The 22,411-nt window shown below is 44.8% G+C and overlaps 1 protein-coding gene across 3 annotated transcripts in view; it reads left to right on the forward strand.

Moving 5' to 3' along the window:
- The first annotated feature begins 9,312 nt into the window (after positions 1-9,312).
- The window catches only part of LOC147013841 (interleukin-17 receptor A-like), a 60,017-nt gene continuing 46,918 nt past the window's right edge, over positions 9,313-22,411 (forward strand). Inside the window, exon 1 of one of the 3 annotated variants that reach the window (XM_085851108.1) lies at positions 9,313-9,591. Coding sequence is in view for 2 of the 3 variants with exons in the window: in XM_085851107.1 (XP_085707233.1) it covers positions 22,229-22,348 (120 nt within the window). In the remaining variant the exon portion in view is untranslated. Of the gene's footprint in view, positions 9,592-20,909; positions 22,349-22,411 lie in introns of those variants that run through there. The other 2 variants (XM_085851107.1, XM_085851106.1) reach the window with 2 other exon arrangements.

Consider the following 22,411-nt stretch of genomic DNA (forward strand, 5'->3'; position numbering starts at 1 on the left):
AACAAGTTAGCATCCATCTCCGCCTTCACGGATCGAGGAAACTTTCAACATGTAGATGACCGTGATCAAAGACTATTGCATATAAATTGCTGGTTTTGCATATCAATGAAAAGTACACCTGTTGAAAAATGAAAAGCATAAGGTGGACAAATACGTTTAGATGACTGGAGGCAAGTGTTGTGGTATGACGAGGTAATTTAACCTTCATCGACTCTGTACCAATCACATCTCTCAGCCATGATGGCAGCTTAGCCAAAAACTCTTCCTTCCTGACCAGAAATTTTTGCAACTGGAAATACACAAACACAGTATCAATGTTTCCCCACCATCTTGGAGCAGACCCATGAGACCTGCATTGAGGATTGCGCAGCGGCCTCAGCGCTGTAGTGTAGATCGAATCGAATGTCATCCTCGTTATTCGTATGCATCAGGTGGTGGCAGGTTAGCATCAGTTCTCGCAGGGGCACGGCAATGCTGCTGTACTGTAGCAGTGTCCCCTATTGGTTTGAGCAGAAATTTGGAATTTGACCAAGGTGCCCAGAGATACTTTCCTTACTCTTCGCAAAAGATATAGTGGGAACTTTTAACGTCCACCAACCAATGCTGGCAGATGGGACACCAAGTTTAACATCCTTCCAAGTGACGGTGCACACAATGATGAATCTCCCAGCCTGTGAAACACCAAGATGACAGTTTATAGCTAGGCAGATATTCAAATCCAAGCAAGACAGCTCAGAGGTGAGTACACATACCATTAGACTCCTGGTAGCCCAGGAGGCTTGGTAAATCTGTACCTTCGATATTATTCTGCAGTACCTTGCAATGGTGCTTCACGCATCCTTTTTCAAGCTCCATCTCTTCTCCAAGGCTTGTTGAACAAACATCAAAAACAAGTCTTGACTGAAAAATAATGGTTATGTGGGGTTGAAGGATTAGCTTCAAACAAAAATCCATCCATCCCATTGGGACCATACACTGTGTAGAGCGTTGGTGCTGCCTAAGAAGTCTCCTTGGCTATTGGGTACAATATTTACTGGATGGGTCGCCACTCCGACATAGGATACCAGCAAGCTGGCACTCATTTTGCCAACCTCGGAAGGATGACAGGCAGAGTCAACCCCACCTGGTATTAATTCACCAGCTGAGTGGGATTTGAGCTCAGGATCCGAGGATCCCAAGCCCACCACCGTAAAAACAAAAATGAAACAGGCCTGAAGGCCTAAATGCCAAGTTGAGCATCAGTGTGATCAAGCTTACATTGCAGGATTAAATGGAAATCTAAAAAAAAAAGCTCAAATCTACATTATCCCTTTGTTTTGTGAGCAACAGCCGAGTTACCAGATCATCCCTGGCTGAATTTTTTGCTCTCAGTGGACTCTACCACAATTACATCTCTGTGTTTTTTGTGAGATGTGTGCACTTGCTGATAATATGGTGAACTGTGTGCACATGCTGTGTGAAACAGTGGACACCTGGATACCAAGAATGACACCTGCTCAATCCCTATCCCATGAGGTCGATTCCGTGACTTATTGTTAATTCAAATCTTTTTCGGCAGTTGCTGTCCTTGCACGATGACTGTTCAAGGCAGGGAAGAAGCATGGTACCATTCGGTCTCACCCCTTATATAGGGAAGAGAGGAAGTTGCAGCTGTCATTGCAGCTGACATGCTCAGCCTTCTTTCATATGCAACACAAGGCCGTGGGGTAGCATCATTGGTTGAGGCTGCGGCTGTACACCGATGCAATGCACTCTGTGGGTTTGGAATTTGGCCAGGATTCTGGCGATCGCTCGCCTACTCTTCGACGTGCTCGGTGAAGTTTAGGATTGCAACCCAATGCTGAGATGTTTGCATTTTCAATGCTTACCCAGTGAATTTTGGGGGCAGCAGGTTGTGTAAGTTGGAAACGTGATCCCTTCTTGCTCTGCCTAGTCTGAGTCGAATCCCGATGGAGTGGGAATAAACTGTCAGGAGCACAGCATCTGTGGATGGGAAGAAAGATGACAATATCCATCTGAGTCATTAATTGAGCAAAACCTGGCATAAAGTGGACTACCGGGGTTAAAGTATTGCCTGGTGTTGGCTTAATGGTTAGGGTGGTGTGCTTGGGATCTTCAGGTCCTGAGTTCAAACCCCGCTCAGCTGTTGAATTAATAGAAGGTGGGGTTAACTCGACCTGTCATCCTTCCGAGGTCGGCAAAATGAGTGCCAGTATGCTGGTATACTGTGGCAGAGTGGCGACCCGTCCAGGATTGTGCCCAATAGCCAAGGAGACTGCTTAGACAGCACCAACGCGCTGCACAGAGTATGGTCCCAATGGATGGATGGATGGGGTTAAAGTGGACCAGCGGGCATAAAGTGGACCACTGGGCTTAAAGGGGACCACTGCCTCTGCAGCCTATGGTGCTGTGGTGCTGTGGTGTATTCCACTTGAACAAAAGTACAACTCTGTTACCCATAATTTATTTCTGCACATGGGGTCTGCCTTCAGTCTTTGTCTTCTACAGAAATGTGAAAAAGTGAATTTCTCAAGGTCTGATCGAAGGTGAGTACTAAAACTGTAACAGATTGGAGCAACAAGAGTAATTAATTTGTTGATTTGTTACTTGCACAAGTCATGCACAACCAAAAAATTCCTTTTGACTACTATCATTAGTCTGGTCTCAAATTCCAGAGGACCTTTATTCATAAGATACAAAATGGGGGCAATGGTTTCGCTACAAATTGAGAGGCATGAGTTGCCTTCACCCGTGATCTTTGTTGTTGACGTAGGGCTATCATTAGTTTTGTTTTTTATTCATTATCATCTTATTTGTTTTGTTTTTTTTAACTGTTTATCAGGTCAGGTATGGGAGCATGTGCCAGAGCAGCGCGTCGTTCATCAATATTGTGATAAGACTTGAAAAATTATTCCGTCAAACACCTGGATCATCCAGAATTGTTAAATAAACATCTCAAATAATTTCGACCTTCTCTTGACTATTTATTGCACATGTCTATTTCTTGATAGTACCATGCCATTGTTTGTGTATGCCAGGGGAAAATGGACCATTGGTGGTGCACTTTTCCCCACTTGTCCAAGCTAAAAGCAGACCATCACAACCAGGAGTTACAGTGCCTATAGACAGTCGACACCCCCTTTAAAATTTTCACCTCTTATTGCCTTATAGCCTGGAATTAAATTGCATTAAATCAGACTTTTCCACCTTTATTTACACATCGTAACCCACAACCTAAATGCAAATCGTTATGTTTGATGCAAACCCAACACAGCACATCACCCAAAGAACACCATCCCTACCTACTGTGACGCATGGTGGTGGAGGCATCATGTTTTTGGAGATGTTTCTCAGCAGCAGGGACTGGACTGGAGCACTTGTCGGGATAGAAGGGAAAATGGATGGAGCCAAATACAGAAAAATCCTCGAGGAAAACCTGCTTCCCTCTGCAAGAAAGCTGAAATTGGGACTGAAGTTCACCTTTCAGCGTGACAACGACCCGAAAAACACAATCAATGCTATACAAAGAGCCCTGACCTAAGTCCAATCGAGGTAGGTCAGGGGAAAAAAAACCCCCACAAATTAAATATCACGTGCACTACTTCAGCGCAGGTTCACTGTTATGATGCAAAAACATATTGGAAGGTCAAGAGGTCTTTGAAATTCCACATTGGCAACATTGAACAATTACAAAAAATGCATTATTTTTTTCAAGCCACCATTTGACATTTGCCTTTAACCCGGAGGAGTACAATTTAAATTAAGCATACATATGACTTGCCCTATGCTATCTATCTCGGGAGGGCAATTTTGTTCTGATCAGACAAAGCTTAGTCGAGTTTTGGTTAAAAAAAAGTATATAATTGGGTCATGACCTTCAAATTAGGTAAAGGTCAAAAATATGTCAACCTGCATACTTTTTTTTATTCCCATTGTTGATGCAAAATTTCAATACAAAAGTCCCAGCCGGATCCAAGGTACAGCTCAGACATTGGCAGAAACACAGGAGAAAAACCTAAATGGTGGTTTAGTACACCTTGGGGTGTAAGACCCTGCCCTTTAATCCAGAGGGGGTATCCTTGGTATAATTCGTGGACCAGTGTTTGTGTGTTTGTTTGTTTGTCGTGCTATTCCTCCTACAGTTTTGGGCTGATAACACCCAGACTTGCCACATAAGATCAGCACGACCCCAATTAATGTATAGGGGTGTTTTTATCTTTGTCGGCGGTCTTGGTGGTGGGGTATGTGTAAATGGGGGGGGGGGGACGCAAATTCTCCATGTGAATGTGTATCTTGTCGCGCCACCTCTAGCTGGGGGAGGATATTACAAGTCTCCACCATTTACAGTGGAGTATTCTTGTCCCCACATTTTCCAGTGAAGTGAGGTGTTTTGAATTATTAGGAGAAGGTATGTTTTTTCCTTCATTTACGTAACCCAGGGTTTTGGGGTTTTTTTTGCCAATACAGAGCTGTCAGTTGCCAAAACACCACCCAAATAAAGGTATGCATCAGAAGAACGTGTTGCATGCTTGGAACAAGATCGTCAATCGGGCAGGTACTTTGCTGGTGATGTAAATTAAGCTTAAATGTGCCTTGCTCTTGGCTATCTAGGGAGGACAATTTTGTTCTGATCGGACAAATTTCTCCAAAATTAGCATAATGGGTTTAAGGGTGATAAAAAGATAAAATGTTTCCAATTAAACTTTATCGATAATGAACTTGAAAAAGTAAATGTTGTTCGCATATAGCACAATGTATTGTTATAATCCTTCAATGGGAAATGTATCCAAATACAACATGTATTCTGCATTTATGTACTCAAACGTATTTTATTTAGCGAAGGGATTCTCAAATATAATATCAATTATATTGGCGTCTGAAAGTCTGGTTGGAAACAGGAGTCGAGATTCAATGGAATGTATGTTTAAGTGATATCCAGATGTCTTTTTGCACTTTTATCAACTTCAGGTTGTAAAATCGTTTCCCAGTCCTTTCAATTCGGGCTGACCTCCTGACCTCCGGATAACCACAACCAAGGGGCCATGTGTGATCTATTCCAGCACCAAAGAGGGCTGTTATTGTTATGACCAAAACATTGTTTCATGATCTTACACCCCCCCCCCTTTATCCTGCATATAATATAAGAATTCAAAAAGTCCGTGTATGGCAGAATCAGAGGATATGAGTGTGTTGCTTGCTTGTGTTGTTGAATCTGCTCTGGTTCTCCACATGTATATGTATTAAATGGTTCAAATGTGCAAGAGGAATTGAGTATTCTTCGACAATTTGGTAAGCTTGGCAGGAGTGTAAGATTGTGGTGGGGGAAAGGAAACTTGGCGAGACACTCAACTCTGCAAAGTGGCGTTGGATTTCAGAAGGGAAATGCTTGTGGTGGCCTTTTCTTCTTCGTTGGAGAAATGCCATGAACTTTCTAAAATATCCAAGTTATTGTCATCAATTAATGACGAAAGAAAGAAAAAAAAAAACTGATCCTGATCATGAAGTGCAACAATGCGGTGAGACAACACCGTCCTCTTTGGAGGTACTGTATGCACCCAGGCATCAAGAACCCCATGCAGGAGAAGATCGAGGCCCTGATACCCAGTACAATGCCAGGTACGCAAGCACCCGTCTGGTCCAGTGGCTCCATCCTTGTATCACTGTTCACCTCCTCGCAAATATGGATCGGCAAGCTGTGTAAAACTTTATTGGCGAATTTTCATAGGGGAGTGCTGGGCTTGGTGGTCTGCACTTGGATGTTGATGTCCCAGGAATAGGGAATATTCATTCAAGGATTACCTATGTGACCTTTTCAAATTTGTAAAATTGAAACTGATTGTGATGTCTAAATGACAAAAAGGGAGGATTGTGGATGCAAATTTCTCCAAAATTAGCATAATGGGTTTAAGGGTGATAAACAGATAAAATGTTGCCAATTAGACTTGATTGATAATTAACTTGAAAAAGTCAATGTTTTTTGCATATAGCATAATGTATTGTGATAACCCTTTAATGGGAAATGCATCCGAATACATGTATTCTCGATCTACGTACTCAAACATGTATTTTATTTAGCTAAGGGATTCTCATATATGAACAATTATATTGGCGTCTGAAAGTCTGGTTGGAAACAGGAGTCTAGCTTCAATGGAAGGTGTGTCTAAGTGATATCCATCCATTCATTGGGACCATACTCTGTGCAGAGCGTTGGTGCTGCCGAAGCAGTCTCCTTGACTATTGGACACAATCCTGGACAGGTCACCACTCCGACACAGGTCTAAGTGATATGCAGATGTCTTTTTGCACTTTTATCAACTTCAGATTGTAAAATCGATCCCCAGCCCTTAAAATTTGGGCTGACCTCCTGACCTCCATGTATCCACTACCAAGGGGCCATGTGTGATCTATTACAGCACCCAAAGGGCTGCGGTCTTGGCAACATTCTGTCTCATGGATGACCAAAACATTGTTTCATGAACTTACCCCCTTTATCTCTGCATATTATATAAGAACTCAAAAAGTCCATGTACAGCAGAATCAGAGGATATACACATGCTGCTTGTGTTATTAAATCTCCTCTGGTTCTCCATATGCACATGTATTAAATGGTTCAAATGTACAAGAGGAATTGCGTATTCTTCGACAATACAAAAGTTCATTTCGAAAGTCCTCGGGAATTGACAGAAAAAAATGCAGAGAAACCTGAATGGTAGTTTAGTACTCTTCGGGGAATAAGAAACTTTGTGGTCCCATTAAAAATTTGGGCCGCTAATTGTAGAAACAAACCCCACAACAGCAATAAGCCACTCCTTATGCTGGAGGAGGAGGCTTAATTAAAATTTACATATTTTGCATAGTTTACTTCATTGATAAGGCAAAGGGTATTATGGTAGAATAATAGCCAGGCTTCTGTCTAAGGGTATTTTCTCCCTTAGAATTGCTTACAGAATGATCAAATGAAGCATCATTCCTCAGCTCGTCTGCTTCACCCCGGTTTTCCCAACCAGTGAATGAAAACAATAGTCGTCATCATCATCATCATCATCATCATCATCATCATCATCATCATCATCATCATCATCATCACCATCACCATTTTAAAGCCTTTTTCCCTGAGCAGGGGTCAGCTTTTTGCAGGCTCCAATCATGGTACCCTTTCTTGTGGCAATGTTTTTATAGCCGGACTCTCTTCTCTCTTCTCTCTTCTCTCTTCTCTCTTCTCTCTTTCTCTCTTTCTCTCTTTCTCTCTCGCTCTCTCTTTTTTTGTTGGGACGCGGCTATGCCGCTGATGCCGTGTCCCCCTTACCAGTACAGTGGTACTCATTTTGCCGACCTTCGGAAGGATGACAGGCTGAGTCAACCCCCCGATGCTAAAGCAGTGGCCAGCGGGGCTCGAACTCAGGACCCCGAGGATCCCAAGCCACCGCCTAAACCACTGAGCCACACCAGGCTCATGAAAAGAACAGAGTGCATTTTTTTGTATACCTTGTCGAGGCTCGTATGAGAGAGAACACACAAATCACAGCAAGGGGGGCATGAGACAAGAGGGGCGGGAGTGGGAAGGACAAAACAGTGGGGAACATTAGGAGATCTGTGGAAGGGAGAGGGATGGGGCGGGGAACATGGGGAATACAAGATGGACATTATGGGGACTTTCAGGAAGGAAAGCAGGGAATTTGAAGGAGGTGGGCTTGGGTGGATTATCGGGGGTAGAAAAGATCGAGGATTTGGATGGGGGGTGATAAGAGGTGGTGGTGAACAGCTGTTTTGAAGGCCTGGAGGGAAGAAAGGGATTGAATAGAGTGAGAGAGTTTATTCCAAAGGTGGAAAAAAGAGGAATGAAAAAAGTGAAGGTGAGCAGTGATTCGTGATTTTAATAGTTTTTACCAGAAGGGGGTTGTTCGCGTTCGTTGAGCGCCATGCAGAAATGTGGTGGGGACAAATCGCAGAGAGAGCAGGGGGGGGTGAGGCTGGAGAGGAGACGGTAGAATACAGAAAGACCACTGACCAGCCTGCGGTGAGAGAGTGAGAGGCCCAAAGACTCGGCGTCATTGCGGGAGATGCCGATGTTCCGAAATGCCTTGGTTTCCACAGCGTGAAGCCGAGAAAGGTGGGAGGCAGGAGCACCAGCGCAGAGGGGAGAGCAGTACTCCATCACGCTACGGACAAAAGCTTTGTAAGTGGTCAGGAGCTCAGGTGGGCCGAGGAAGGACTTTGCACGACGGAGAATTCCCAGTCTGCAACTGGCTTTTGAGGCGAGGTTGGAAATGTGGCTTTCCCAGGAAAGGTCATGGCAGATAGTGAGACCCAGAAGCTTGAAAGAAAGGACTTCTTCCAGAGGATTGTTGAGAAAGTGGATGGGGGGTTTTTTTTCTAAACGGTCCTTTCGAAGAGACATAGTGAGAGTGTGAGATTTGTCCGAATTGAAAGACATGTTCCACGTGTTGGACCAGTTTGTGATTTTATCCAGATCTGCAGTGAGCGAAGAAGCTGCTGCTTGCCGGTCTGAGGGATGACAGATGGTACGGCAGAGGGTGGAGTCATCAGCAAAGAGATAAAGAGGATTTTCCAGAGATTCGGAGACATCATTGATGAAAACCAGAAAAAGAACAGGGCCCAGAACGCTACCTTGAGGAACTCCAGCCTGGATAGGAAGAGGGGATGAAAGAACTCCATTTAGGGCCACACGTTGACTGCGACAGGAGAAGAAGTCTGCGAGCCATGAGTGGAGATGGGGTTGGATACCGTAGGAAGAGAGTTTGGTGAGTAGGGCAGGGTGCCAGACTGTCAAAAGCACGTTCGCATATGTTATACGTCCAGGGATAATGCTCTGATTTCCTGTCTGGCATTGAGGACCTCCATCCATTGATGGGAGAGCAGAAGCAACATTGTATTGTGGATTTGGAAAGCTATCGCACTCAACATTCAGGTCCTTTAGCTCAGTTATATCGGTAAGTACATGTTGCCAGTTAGGGTCCCGACCCTGGTCTAATGGGTAATTAAATGTTCCTGCGTTGTGAAGTTGTTTTAATTGTTAGATTTTCTTTTAGAATCTTTTTACACCACCAACTACATCATCGACTCCACCGCCGACCGCACCGCATCGCCCTCGCCTTCGCTTCACTCCTGTCACCACGCGGTCTGAGGAGCCATGAACGCCCCCGCTGGAGACTCCGCCCAAGGGAGGGAGTGCCCCGCCCACCGCGCGCCTGTCCAATCGGGCGCCGACAAGGAGTCACATGAGGCCTTCGGTCCAATGGGAGGGCGAGTGGGGAGGAGCGAAGGTTCGTTGAGCGGGAGGAGGGAGATAAGGTGTGTTCTGAGGAGGGGAAGGTTGTTCCTGAGTCGGCTGGGTTTTTCCTACGGATGAGGATTTCAATAGAGCGGACACAAAAAGCGCTGTTCTGAGATTTCGTCGTCGTTCGTTCCCTGCTTGTTTCTCCCGTTTTTCTTCTCTGCCCGGCTCATCACCTTGGCTTCTGGGGCGACCTCGTCCCGGCCCCAGAGCTTCGCGTCGTCGCCTCCCGCCTGACTGGGACGGCGACACCAGTCTCACGACAAGGGGACGTCCAGCTGCGCGCTCGTGGCCAGGTCAGTTATCCTGACCCTCAGCCCGACTGTCCTCCGGGCTGGAGGTTCCATTATAGACCCAGGGGGTCCATTTATGTCTGGGTCTGTCTGTGTGTGTCTGCGCGTGCGTGCGTGTGTGTCTGCGTGTGCGTGCGTGTGTTTGCGTGCGTGCGTGTGTTTGCGTGCGTGCGTGTGTTTGCGTGCGTGTGTTTGCGTGCGTGCGTGTGTTTGCGTGCGTGCGTGCGTGTGTTTGCGTGCGTGCGTGTGTTTGCGTGCGTGCGTGTGTTTGCGTGCGTGCGTGTGTTTGCGTGCGTGCGTGTGTTTGCGTGCGTGCGTGTGTCTGCGCGTGTGTGTGTCTGCGCGTGTGTGTGTCTGCGCGTGTGTGTGTCTGCGCGTGTGTGTGTCTGCGCGTGTGTGTGTCTGCGCGTGTGTGTGTGTGTGTGTGTGTGTCTGTGCGTGTGTGTGTGTGTGTGTCTGTGCGTGTGTGTGTGTGTGTCTGCGCGTGCGTGTGTGTGTGTGTCTGCGCGTGCGTGTCTGCGCGTGCGTGTCTGCGCGTGCGTGTCTGCGCGTGCGTGTCTGCGCGAGTGCGTGTCTGCGAGTGTGCGTGTCTGCGCGTGCGTGTCTGCGAGTGCGTGTCTGCGTGTCTGCGCGTGCGTGTCTGCGTGTGTGTGTGCGTGTGTGTGTCTGTGTGTGGGCCCCGTCTAATAAGTAGGCACTACCATTAAAATTTCAAAACCCTATTTATATTTATTTTATGTTATTTTTCTAATAGCATTGATTAATATGAACTCAGCTTTTGGAATTTTTGAAAATGACTGAATATTTTTCGAGATATTCAAGTTTTGAATTTTCAATATCGGCTGTATTTGGGGACAATATGTAATACATTTATTATGTAACGAGTTGTGTCCAATACCCATTAGGAAATTGTGTAAAAATAACACAAAAATAGATACAATGTCAATAACGTGCTTTATTACTGGAAAAAGACATATAAAACCATATATCAGCATTGAGGAAATATTGTAAGCAATACAACTGAAGATAAATAAATGACCTTGACCTTATTTCTCAAGGTCAAAGCACGGATATCGTGAAATCAGAAATGTACGGATATTACGTAATAATGCGAAAAATGGTATAACGTAAGATAAAATGCCAATAAAACACCTTTATTACTCATAAAAAACATGTAAAACCACATATCACCATGCTTGTAATATTGTGAACAATCCAAATAAAGAGAATCAAATAACCTTGGCATGACCTTTACATAATGTCTCAAGGTTAAAGCGCAGATATCGTTAAATTTACATTGTATGGATAGTACGTAATAATATTTAGCTAAAATGCTAATCAAGTGTGTATAACTCATAAAAATATATAAAACCATATATCATCATGCTTCCAATATTACAATCTATACCAATAAAGAGAAGCAAATGACCTTGGCATGGCCTTGACATAATTTTTCACGGTCAAAGCGCAGATAGCGTGAACTTATTGCCAGTTATTATTAAGATTTTGCGTAAGTATGGTTCAAAACAAAATTCAAAACCAAAAAAACTCATATAATTATGTACAAGCATATATCATCATGCAGGGAAAATTGTCAACAATACAAATAACGAAGATAAACAGGTGCGCGTCCATCTTGTTCTTAATGAATGGGTCAATTTCCGGATTTTTTTCGCGCCTAAATAAAGATGCGATTTTGGACCGCAATTTTCTCCCCTTGGACCTGACCCTCCCCCTATAAACCATATATCAAAATGACCAGTGAGTATTCACTTTTATGCTAGTCTTTATCTTTTACGTGCTGCTTTCAAGGAATATGCAATATATTGACAACTTCTGCTTACCACATTTTCGTGAGGGTGCCCCGCCATCTTGGAAATATGCAAATCGACTTCAGAGTGACACAGTGATGGTTGAAAATAATTCGGAATCGCATCATATTATTTTTTTTAACATGTTATACGCTATTTCTTTGCATTGCCGCCAATTTGTAAATATATAATAAAACGCAACGTAAAAAACATGGTCACATTTTGCAATGGCGTCTTGACGTCACTATTTTGACCGCAGCGCCCCTGGTGAGTACGGCAGTGCCTGTGCTGTATATTATTTGCCTTGCTTTTTTATTCGGTATCAATCTTCCCTTGCGTGCTCCCTAACAATCCCCCATCATTTGCAATAAAAGCCACAATTGTTAAATGTACTCAGCTCGTCATGTCGTTTCCTTCATTGGCTGAGCATGTCGTGCGTGTGAGGGATTAGTCGACCATTGACAGGGTCCCAAAATAATTGGGCCGGCGGAATTCGGCGATACCACCGCTCGGCTACGCACACGGGACGGACAACTTAAGCGGCTCGCTTCCGTATGAGTTCCGCAGAGGGTGAAGTACCCCGGTAGCTGGATCACGTGGGTACTTAGCTAAGTTGAAGTTGGCAATTAACCCTACCCCACGTGATCTCCCCATTCTCGTATTTCGGTCCTAAAACTACCAGGACCCGTCAACCCGAGCTTACCCAGGCCGGCGATCTGTAATTTCCGGGCGATCAAACCGAGACGGCCCCACTGCTTCATCGAGGGTCATGCTCGTGGCGACTCGCCGGCGGGAAACCTCAACAATATCCAGGGTAGAGTGACCTGGTCTGAAACCAAATTGATGATCGGAAATCGAGCCATTGGAGAATAGTAAGGATTTAATGTCTGAAGCGTTGATGAATTCCATAACCTTGCTGATGATTGGTTTGTAGTTGCAGGGATCTGTTTTTGCACCTTTTTTATGCAGGGCAGTAATGTTTGCAGATTTCCAAGCAGATGGCAGATGGCAGATGACCTTGAGCAAATGAGAGGGTGAATAGAACAGAGAGAGGGTGAGCAAGAGCAGAGGAGCAGGTTTTTAGGACACGTGGGCTGATGCTGTCTGGACCGGTTGCAGAATTTGAGTCGAGGTTTGACAGCAAGCTCTCCACTTTGTCAGGGGTAAAGGACACAGAGTCCAGGGACAGTTAGGTGCGACTGGGTAAGGTGGGTAGAGAAAGTGATGGGTTTTGGACACGATTTATCTGCAAACACCGAGTTTAGGCATTCAGCTTTTTCACGTACGGTATCAGCAGTGCGGCCATTTGAGGTAAGGGAGGGATGGAGGGGGAACATACACCAGAAACAGATTTGATTAGATGCCACCAGATTTTGAGGAGGGAGAGAGGTTTGAAAGTTCAGACTTGAGCTTAGAAAGATGTTGTTTTCTGGCTCTCCTGAGGGTATGTACCCACTTGTTCCGAGCTTTATGGAGGGAACTGAGATGACCCTCAGTTGGGTTTGCTTTCCATGAGGCAAAGGCAAGTTGTTTCAGGACAACTGCCTCGCTACAAGCTTCAGTGAACCAATGGCGGGAGATATGGTAGGACAACTGAAGATGAGAGGGGATAAATCTGTGCATGAGGGAGAGCAAGTTTCTTTGAAAGAATTCCCAGGATGAGTTGATGTTGGAGAAAGTAGCGATAGGAGACCAGTCTTTAAGTTTGATGGCTGCTTGGAGACCCTGCCAGTTGGCTTGAGTGAAATGTCACACTCGACGGCGGTGAGGTGGTTCTCTGATAATAGCCAGAGAGATGTCCACTTTGACAAGGACGTGGTCAGAAGAACTGATTGGAGCGAAGGAAGAGCAGCAGATATTTTCAGGGAAATTTGTCAAAATCAGATCCAGAAGAGATGAACTACCATTGGTTGAGATCTGGGTCAGGAAGTTGACCGATTGAGTCGCAGAAAGATTTTGCTGAAGTGCCATGACAGGTGAGAGAGGTACCCAAACCTAGCCAACTGGCATGATGACAATTGATGTCCCCACATATGAGGAAGAGAGAGTTTGGATGAGAAGATAGAAGTTGGTCCATGTTTTCGGATAGTGAGGTGTAGTTGGAGTCATCACTGTTTGGTGGACGGTACATTACACATATAAACATGAGGTGGTAGTGGAGGGGAAGCCGAAGCCAGAGGTATTCCTGGGGGTGTGGGGGAGTGAGGGCAGTGCATGGAGAGTGAGGAATACAGTCTTTGATGAACAGAGCATCTCCTCCACCAGGACGAGGCTCAGGTCTGTCATACCGGAGGAGGGAGTAACCAGAGAGAGATACTTGGGAGTCAGACATGTCTTGGGGGAGGAAAGTTTCTGTAAGGCAGATTATGTCTGGGTTGTCAGTGGCAACCTGAATGGAAAGATCTGAAAGGTTTGAGCGAAGTCCCCGGATATTTGAGGTCCACACTGTTAATGAAGAGGGAGGTGAGGAGGCTTTGGGTGCAGGGGGTGGGAGGGGAGGGGGGAGGGAAGGAGGGTTGTTGAAAGAGTGTGGGGGATTGCAGAATAGCGAGGGGAGGGGCCGGATGAGAAGGAGAAAAGGCTCTGTGGTGCTGGGGGGGTGGACGAGAGGGGAGGGGAAGACAAGAGAGGAGGCAGAAGGCATTTGAGGATTTGAGGAAGTGGAGTGAAGAGATGGAGGTGAGAGGGCAGTGGAAGGAGGCAGCTTTGTGGATAAGAGGGGGGCAACTTTAAGAAGGATGAGTGAGGGGGATGAATGGTTGGAGAAAGGTGAGGGGGAGTTTTTGAGGGACGCTTGGAAGGAGAAGAGTGTGATGGTTGCTTTGAGAGTGAGGGGTGAGGGGGGGGGGGGAGAGGGTGAGTTGGCACTGAAATTGAAAAAAAGAATGGTTGATGGAGAGGGAACATTCATAGCAAACTGGGGTTTTAAAAGTTTAGGTCAGAGATTCGATTTAACACAATTCTTGATGGATGCAATGAAGGCGAATTCAGAGAATGGACAGAAGAAATGCTGTAACAGTTGGATTTTTTAGGCAAGGTGTGAAGGAAAGGTCAAAGTGAGAGCAATCTGTTTAAATAGAAGTGTGCATTATGATACAGGAAATAGTACCACACGTGTGAAAGAGGAAGCTGAAGCATTTTAAGAGATCGTTTTTATTATTATTATTATTATTATTATTATTATTATTATTATTATTATTATTATTATTATTGTTTGAGAGAGTTTTCATCAGATTAGGTCATGGAAGTGTTATAGAATTAATTGTGAGGTGAATGGTGAAATTGGATCGATAAATGCAGGGGGTCGAAACAGATCACGTGGTTATGGGAGAAGCACTTGGCTATGGGAGGTGTGTCGTCAAAAGTGAAATTATTTATTTTAAATGAGGATTGCGTAACATTCGTAAAAGGGAAGGTTGAAGTAAAATCGTGGAAGTGTGTGGTGAATTTGGATTGTAAACGCAGTGTGAAGCTGCTGGGTCGATGAAGAGTACCAGGAAGAGTAGAGGGAGACACGTGGTTACAGGAGGTGAAGAGATCGAAAGGATGCAAGGAAGATTATTATTTTTTGATGCATTTTTGAAGAACAGGTAAGATTCGGGAATGGAAGGTTGTAGATCGGAAGAAATCGTGAAGGTAATGGCGAGAGGTCAGCTCGGTAGAATTAAGATGGTGTGCCGGCAGGAGGAAGAAGAAGAAGAAGAAGAATCGAGACTTGTAAGTGTCCAAGGAGGAAGGTTTTTTATTTTTATTTTTTAAGACAAGACATAAAGTGTTTAGTTGGGAGGGATGGGGGACGTTGGGAAAGTGGGGAAGATAGAAGTTGAAGGTAATGGGGAGAAAATACAAATAAACACGATCGTACACCGAGGGGAACGATGGGTAGTCCTCAAGCACTCGGTAAGACAAGGTCGACGAAAACTCACAAAATGGCACGATTTTTGAAACAAAACTGAACTAGGAAGACAGTAACATACAGGTAAGAAAATAAACAGTTAAAACGGGACAGATAAGAAACGGCTTGATGGACTATTACTCTCCCCTTTGGGTTGGCACCTCTGCCTCACACCTTACCCTTCCTGATGCCGTGGAAAGCAAGGCCTTCAAAATAATTTGTATCTTCCTTGACGAACCGGCAAGCAGCAGCTTCTTCACTCACTGCAGATCTGGATAAAATCACAAACTGGTCCAACACGTGGAACATGTCTTTCAATCCAGACAAATCTCACACTCTCACTATGTCTCTTCGAAAGGACCGTTTACAAAACCCCCCCATCCACTTTCTCAACAATCCTCTGGAAGAAGTCTTTTCTTTCAAGCTTCTAGGTCTCACTATCTGCCATGACCTTTCCTGGGAAAGTCACATTTCCAACCTCGCCTCAAAAGCCAGTCGCCGACTGGGAATCCTCCGTCGTGCTAAGTCCTTCCTCGGCCCTCTTGAGCTCCTGACTACTTACAAAGCTTTTATCCGTAGCCTGATGGAGTACTGCTCTCCCCTCTGGGCTGGTGCTCCTGCCTCCCACCTTTCTCGGCTTCACGCTGTCGAAACCAGGGCATTTAAGATCATCGGCATCTCCCGCAATGAAGCTGAGTCTTTGGGCCTCTCACTCAATCACCGCAGGTTGGTCGGTGGTCTTTCTGTCTTCTACCGACTCCTCTCCAGCCTTGCCCCCCTGCTCTCTCTCTGCGATTTGTCCCCACCACATTTCCACAGGGCGCTCAAGGTCTGCCAACAACCCCCTTCTGGTAAAACTACCAAAATCACGAATCACTGCTCATCTTCACTCTTTCATTCCTCTTTTTTCCCGCCTTTGGAATAAACTTCCTCACTCTATTCTTTCCCATTCTTCCCTCCAGGCTTTCAAAACAGCTGTTCACCACCACCTCTTATCTTCCCCCATCCAAATCCTCGATCTTTTCTACCCCCGATAATCCACCCAAGCCCACTTCCTTCATTTCTCCTACTTTCCTTCCTGAAAGTCCCTGAAATGTCCATCTTCTCTTCGCCATGTTCCCCGTCCCATCCCCATCCCTCTCCCTTCCACAGTTCACCTAATGTGTCTGTTCCCCACTGTTTTGTCCCTTCCACTCCCGCCCCTCTTGTCTCATGCCTCCTTGCTGTGAGTTGTGTGTTAGCTCTCATAAGAGCCTCGACCAAGGTATACAAAAAAAAAAAAAAAAAAAAAGCTGAGTGTCTCAGCCTGTTAGTTTAACATTGTAGACGGGTTGGTGGCCTCTCTGTTTTCTACCCCTCTGTTTTGGTCTTTCACTCTCTGCCCTCTCTTGCCTCGGTCCCTCCCAGATTTCTGCATGGCGCACAGTCTCCCAGTAACCCGCTTGTTGTTGAACTCTCAAAATCCAGGCTCACTGCTCACCTCCACTCATTTGTTCCTCTTTTCTTTCACATGTGGAACCAATTCCCCCAGTCTGTTCAATCCCATTCTTCCCTCCAGGGCTTCAAGACAGTGGTTTACTTCTACCTCAGGTCACCCCTCATCCACACTCATGATCTCTTTTACCCCAAATGACCCCCATTTCGAAGCACTCCTTTTCTCCAGCTTGTGTGTAGCTTGTTCATCCCCATGTTTTCTTCTCGCCCTGCCCTTTATCGTTCTCACTCTCACCGATACTGTGCTGTTGGTGTTTCCTCCTTGCCATTTTGGTCCGGTCCAGTCTGCTCTAACTCGACCATGTGTACAAAAAGACCAATCATCATAATGGTTCGAGAAAGACATTATCAAGATGATTGCACCACCAATGAGGCACGGGTGAAAGACACAGCCCCACCCACCGCGGGTCTTGAAGGCAGCAATCACACAGCGCAAGAACACAAAGTGGTACCTGCTTGTCCGGCTCTGATCGCAGCTGAACTTGGTCACTCTTTGGTGACAGGGTCGAACAGCTGCGCTGTACTCGTTCCTTCATCTGTCACATTATTGCAGCTGCACTTGCTGTTTTGTCCCAGATCCTTTCACTCTGTCTCTTTCTCTGTCTCTGCTCTCAAATACCAACCTCGTCATCACACTGCTCTGGGCCATTGCCTTTTATGCCCCACTGCCTCAAGCATGCCCCATTTTCAGAACTTTCTGCCTGGGTCCATGAGGTCATTCAGTGTCATGAGGTGAATTGGTGTCATTGTCATGAGGTCAGTCAGTGTCATGAGATCAATCGGTGTCATTGTCATGTGGTCAATCGGTGTCAGTGTCATGAGGTAAATCAATCAGTGTCATTATGCCTGGTGTTGGCTTAATGATTAGGGTGGTGGGCTTGGGATCTGAGGATCCTGAGTTCAAATCCCACTGCTGTTGAATTAATACCAGGTTGGGGTTGACTTTGCCTGTCATCCTTCCGAGGTCAGCAGAATGAGTGCCAGCTTGCTGGTATCCTGTGGCGGAGTGGCGACCCGTCCAGGATTGTGCCCAATAGCCCAGGAGACTGCTTAGGCAGCACCAACGCTCTGTACAGAGTATGGTCCCCAGGGATGCAATCAGTGTCATTGTCATGAGGTCATTTGGTGTCATTGTCATGAGGTCATTTGGTTAGTGTCATGAGGTTAATCGATCAACGTCATTGCCCATGAGGTCATCATTACAGATCCAGCAAAGGGCTTCATCTAATGGTCCTTCAGATCAGTGTTTGGTGTTAGGGTGAGGCCTTGAAAACTTAGCTCACTCACTTTTTGGATATGCTGCAGAATATGGTTACCATCGAAACCAATGCCAGCAGCTTGAGCCGCTTGGTCTAGTTTCAGACCGCGTTCCAAAGTTCAGTGTCTACGTCCATTGTCTGCTCAGTTCATTGTAGTCTGAAATTGAAATTATGCCTCGACATTAAAACAAGAACCAGCAATGTCTGCAAAACCTTTTTCCAGCTGAGACAGCAAACAAATCATGTGTGTATATATATATATATATATATATATATATATATATATATATATATATATATATATATATATATATATATATATATATATATATATATATATATATATATATTAGTTAAATAAAAAACGTTTTTTTAGATCCTCGTAGAGGATCTTTAGGTCTTACTCGCGTTGTTGCTCTTCATCTTCTGCTTGTGGACTTTTTTGTTTCACAGCCTACAGTTTTCATCGAAACTTCCTGAAACTTGGCGTATATATGTAAAAATACCCTGTGCAGACAGTAACCATCTCCGATTTTTAAAATTCTTCCGAGAAAAAAGTCATGATGTCAAAATATCTCCGCTAATGGAAATCGCCAAAAAATTATCTCCGAAACTCGGCAAGCTTTTTGAATTCTGTTTGTGGGAATCGAACAGGGCATTACCAGAGATGAATTACCGCACATATGATGCATCACTATGACGTCATATCAATTTTTATGACATCATTCCTATTTTTTGACATTTTTTTTGTTTCACAACCCAGAGTTTTCATCGGATCTTTGTGAAACTTGCCATGTATTTGCAGAAAGCCCACGCGCAGGCAGGAACCATCTCCCATTTTGGAAATTATTCTGAGAAAAAAAGTTGACGTCATAATTTCGCTACTGGAAATCGCCTTAACCATTATCTCCGAAACTCGGCAAGCTGTTTGAATTTTGTTTGCGGGAATCAAGCCGGGCATTATCACAGATAATTTATCGCAAACCTGATGCATCACAATGACGTTATATTCGTTTTTATGACGTCATCATTAAGAGGACGAGGATCTTAGCTCATTTGAGGTTGTTGTAACAGAGCGTGGACCAAACGTAAATTAATTTATTAAGGTAATGGGTTTCGACTTAACAGAAATGTGATAACTTTCAAATATCAGAATTCACATGAAAAGGAAATTAAACATTTTAAAACTAAAAAGTGCAGCATCATGTGGGGCGTTCAAAAAGTTCTCAGAACGACATCCAATCGTCCAAGAAAGGCCAAAGTGTGGTTGTTCAATCGATCAGTGAAGTATAAAGAATTAGTAAAGGGAAATATTTCCTGATCTGACGGATTCCATTTGCTTTTTGTAAAGTGTTGGATTACTGAGAATATCTCGTTCTGATATCGAAACGTTTTGAACGTCGTGGAGACAAAGCAACAAACATCATGTTGATTAAACACAGTGGATAATTAATCAAAGATGGTGATCGATGTGGACCCGGGTAATCCAGCTCTGAAGACATGGACAACACACCGAGCCGACTCCGCCAACCCACCGACGTGTTTACATAATACATAGATGGGTCTTGAAGGGATCGTGTGAAAGGTTATATTTGTAAAACATTATACAGGACATTGGTATCTGGTCGTGCCTCGACGGCAAATGCAAACAACATGTTCTGCGGAAGTTTCTGTTTTATCAAAACAAGGCGTTTTAAACCAAACCTGGAGAATGTGTTCTCACTGTCTGGAAGTGACACACACACACACACACACACACACACACACACACACACACACACACACACACACACACACACACACACACACACACACACACACACACACACACACACACACATACATACATACATACATACATACATACATACATACATACATACATACATACATACATACATACATACATACATACATACATACATACATACATACACACACATACACACACATACACATACACATACACATACTCCACACATACACATACTCCACACCACACATACACATACTCCACACCACACATACACATACTCCACACCACACATACACATACTCCACACCACACACACTCCACACCACACATACACATACTCCACTCCACACACGTACACACGTACACACGTACACACGTATACACATACACATACACATACACATACACATACTCCACACACACGCACACACGTACACACGTACACACGTACACACGTACACACGTACACACACATACACACACACATACACACACACATACACACACACGTAGACACACACATACACATACACATACACATACACATACACATACACATACACATACACATACACATACACATACACATACACATACTCCACACCACACATACACATACTCCACACCACACACACACATACACACACATACACACATACACACATACACACACATACACATACACACACATACACACACATACACATACACATACACACATACACACACATACACACACATACACACACATACACACACATACACACACATACACACACATACACACACATACACACATACACATACACATACACATACACATACACATACACATACACATACACATACACATACACATACACATACACATACACATACACATACACATACACATACTCCACACCACACATACACATACTCCACACCACACACACATGTCCTCCTCTCGACAGACACACACACACACACACACACACCCACGCACACCCACACACACACACACACACACACACACACACACACACACACACACACACATACTCCACTTCACACCACACGCATCGCACCACACGCACGTCGCACACCACGCACATCGCGCCCCACGCGCCCCACACGCATCACACACATCAAACACACACACACACATCAAACACATATCACACAACCACACCACACCACAACAATCACCACACACCCACTCACAGCTTCTGTTTACAGACATGGGGGATCTTGTTTGTAAGAGATTTAAACGACAGAGGATGGGATCACCGAAACACAGAAGGAGATGAGAGAGAGAGATAGAGATAGAGATAGATATAGATATTAATTATCGTCCACCGTCCATCATCTACCATTCACCAACCACCGTCCATCATCCATCATCCACCATCCACCGTCCATCATCCATCATCCACCATCCACCACCCACCGTCCATCGAGGGATGATAGTCCATTTTCCACCCGTATATGTTCTGTACTCAACCTTGTTGTAATGAGAAGTGTATTGTTTTTTGATGGTTTTGGACTCACACGGGTCTATAGAGAAAATTTGTCTTGGTCGCCGGAGCGGCAACCTTGAGGAACTCCGCTAATTTGCATAAATCCAAGATGGTCACCGCGGACGGGGGTGGAATCGAACTTTTCAACCAACTAACTTACGATCACGCGTGATGCCTCTTTTCCGTATAATTTTGACCTGAGGAATCCATTTCTGAGGTCAATTTTGTGATTCAGGGTCAAAGGTCAAGTTGAAAGTCATTTTCGGCCAAAAATGAAATAATATAATAATGATGAAATTTTCAGAGCGATGGTGGTGAAGCGTTTATTCATTAACGGCGATCACTTCCATTCATCATCAGTTCAAGATGTTCAGCTTCCTCGTCATCCTCCACATCTGCTTGTCCTTCCTCTACCACTTCATCTCGGTCTTCGTCTCCTGTCTTGAACGGGTTGAAGCAGGCGTTGAACATGTGCGACCCAGGTGAGCTGTGCGAAGACGGTACAGGAGGAGAAGGACGTCTGCAGGTGTGAACCTGCACAAACACACCTGTAAAACACACAATGCGCATCCATCCTGTAAATGGATGAATCCATCCTGCAAAAAGTGAATCTCCAAAGGTTGTGTTCACCTTTTGTCACTTGTTCCTTTTCTGAGGTTCATTCACTTTTTGCAATTTTAATTAAATGGTCCAACCGATGAGCTGTGACGTCACGACACTCGGAGGTGTTGAACAACAAGGTGTGAGACCGTTGCACCTTAAGGTATGCGACAGGTGGGAGGATGGCGCGTCATTAACCTGGCCGGTTTGACCGGTTTGTATAAAAGTTGAGTTACTAGGTCGTAGGTAGCTTCTGCTTCCGTGATAAGACAGGTTACCAATGGCAGTGATACCTGTATGAGCTGTCCGTGTCCGGTGAGACAACAATGGATGGATCACTGATTGTGCTGTTTTCTTTTGTATTCATGGCTTTCTTATCTCGCACGAGGCCTCAGAGTGACGAATTTGGAATCGACATTGGGAATTCCTCAATTTGCTCTCGAAAGGTGAGTGTCCCGACTCCTGGCCAGGTGTACTTCTCTTGTTTTGAACAAGTTTCATGTTCGCCA

Source organism: Eptatretus burgeri, chromosome 13, assembly GCF_056783735.1.
Source record: "Eptatretus burgeri isolate ZD-2024b chromosome 13, Ebu_testis_v1, whole genome shotgun sequence".
Taxonomy (NCBI): Eukaryota; Metazoa; Chordata; class Myxini; order Myxiniformes; family Myxinidae; genus Eptatretus; species Eptatretus burgeri.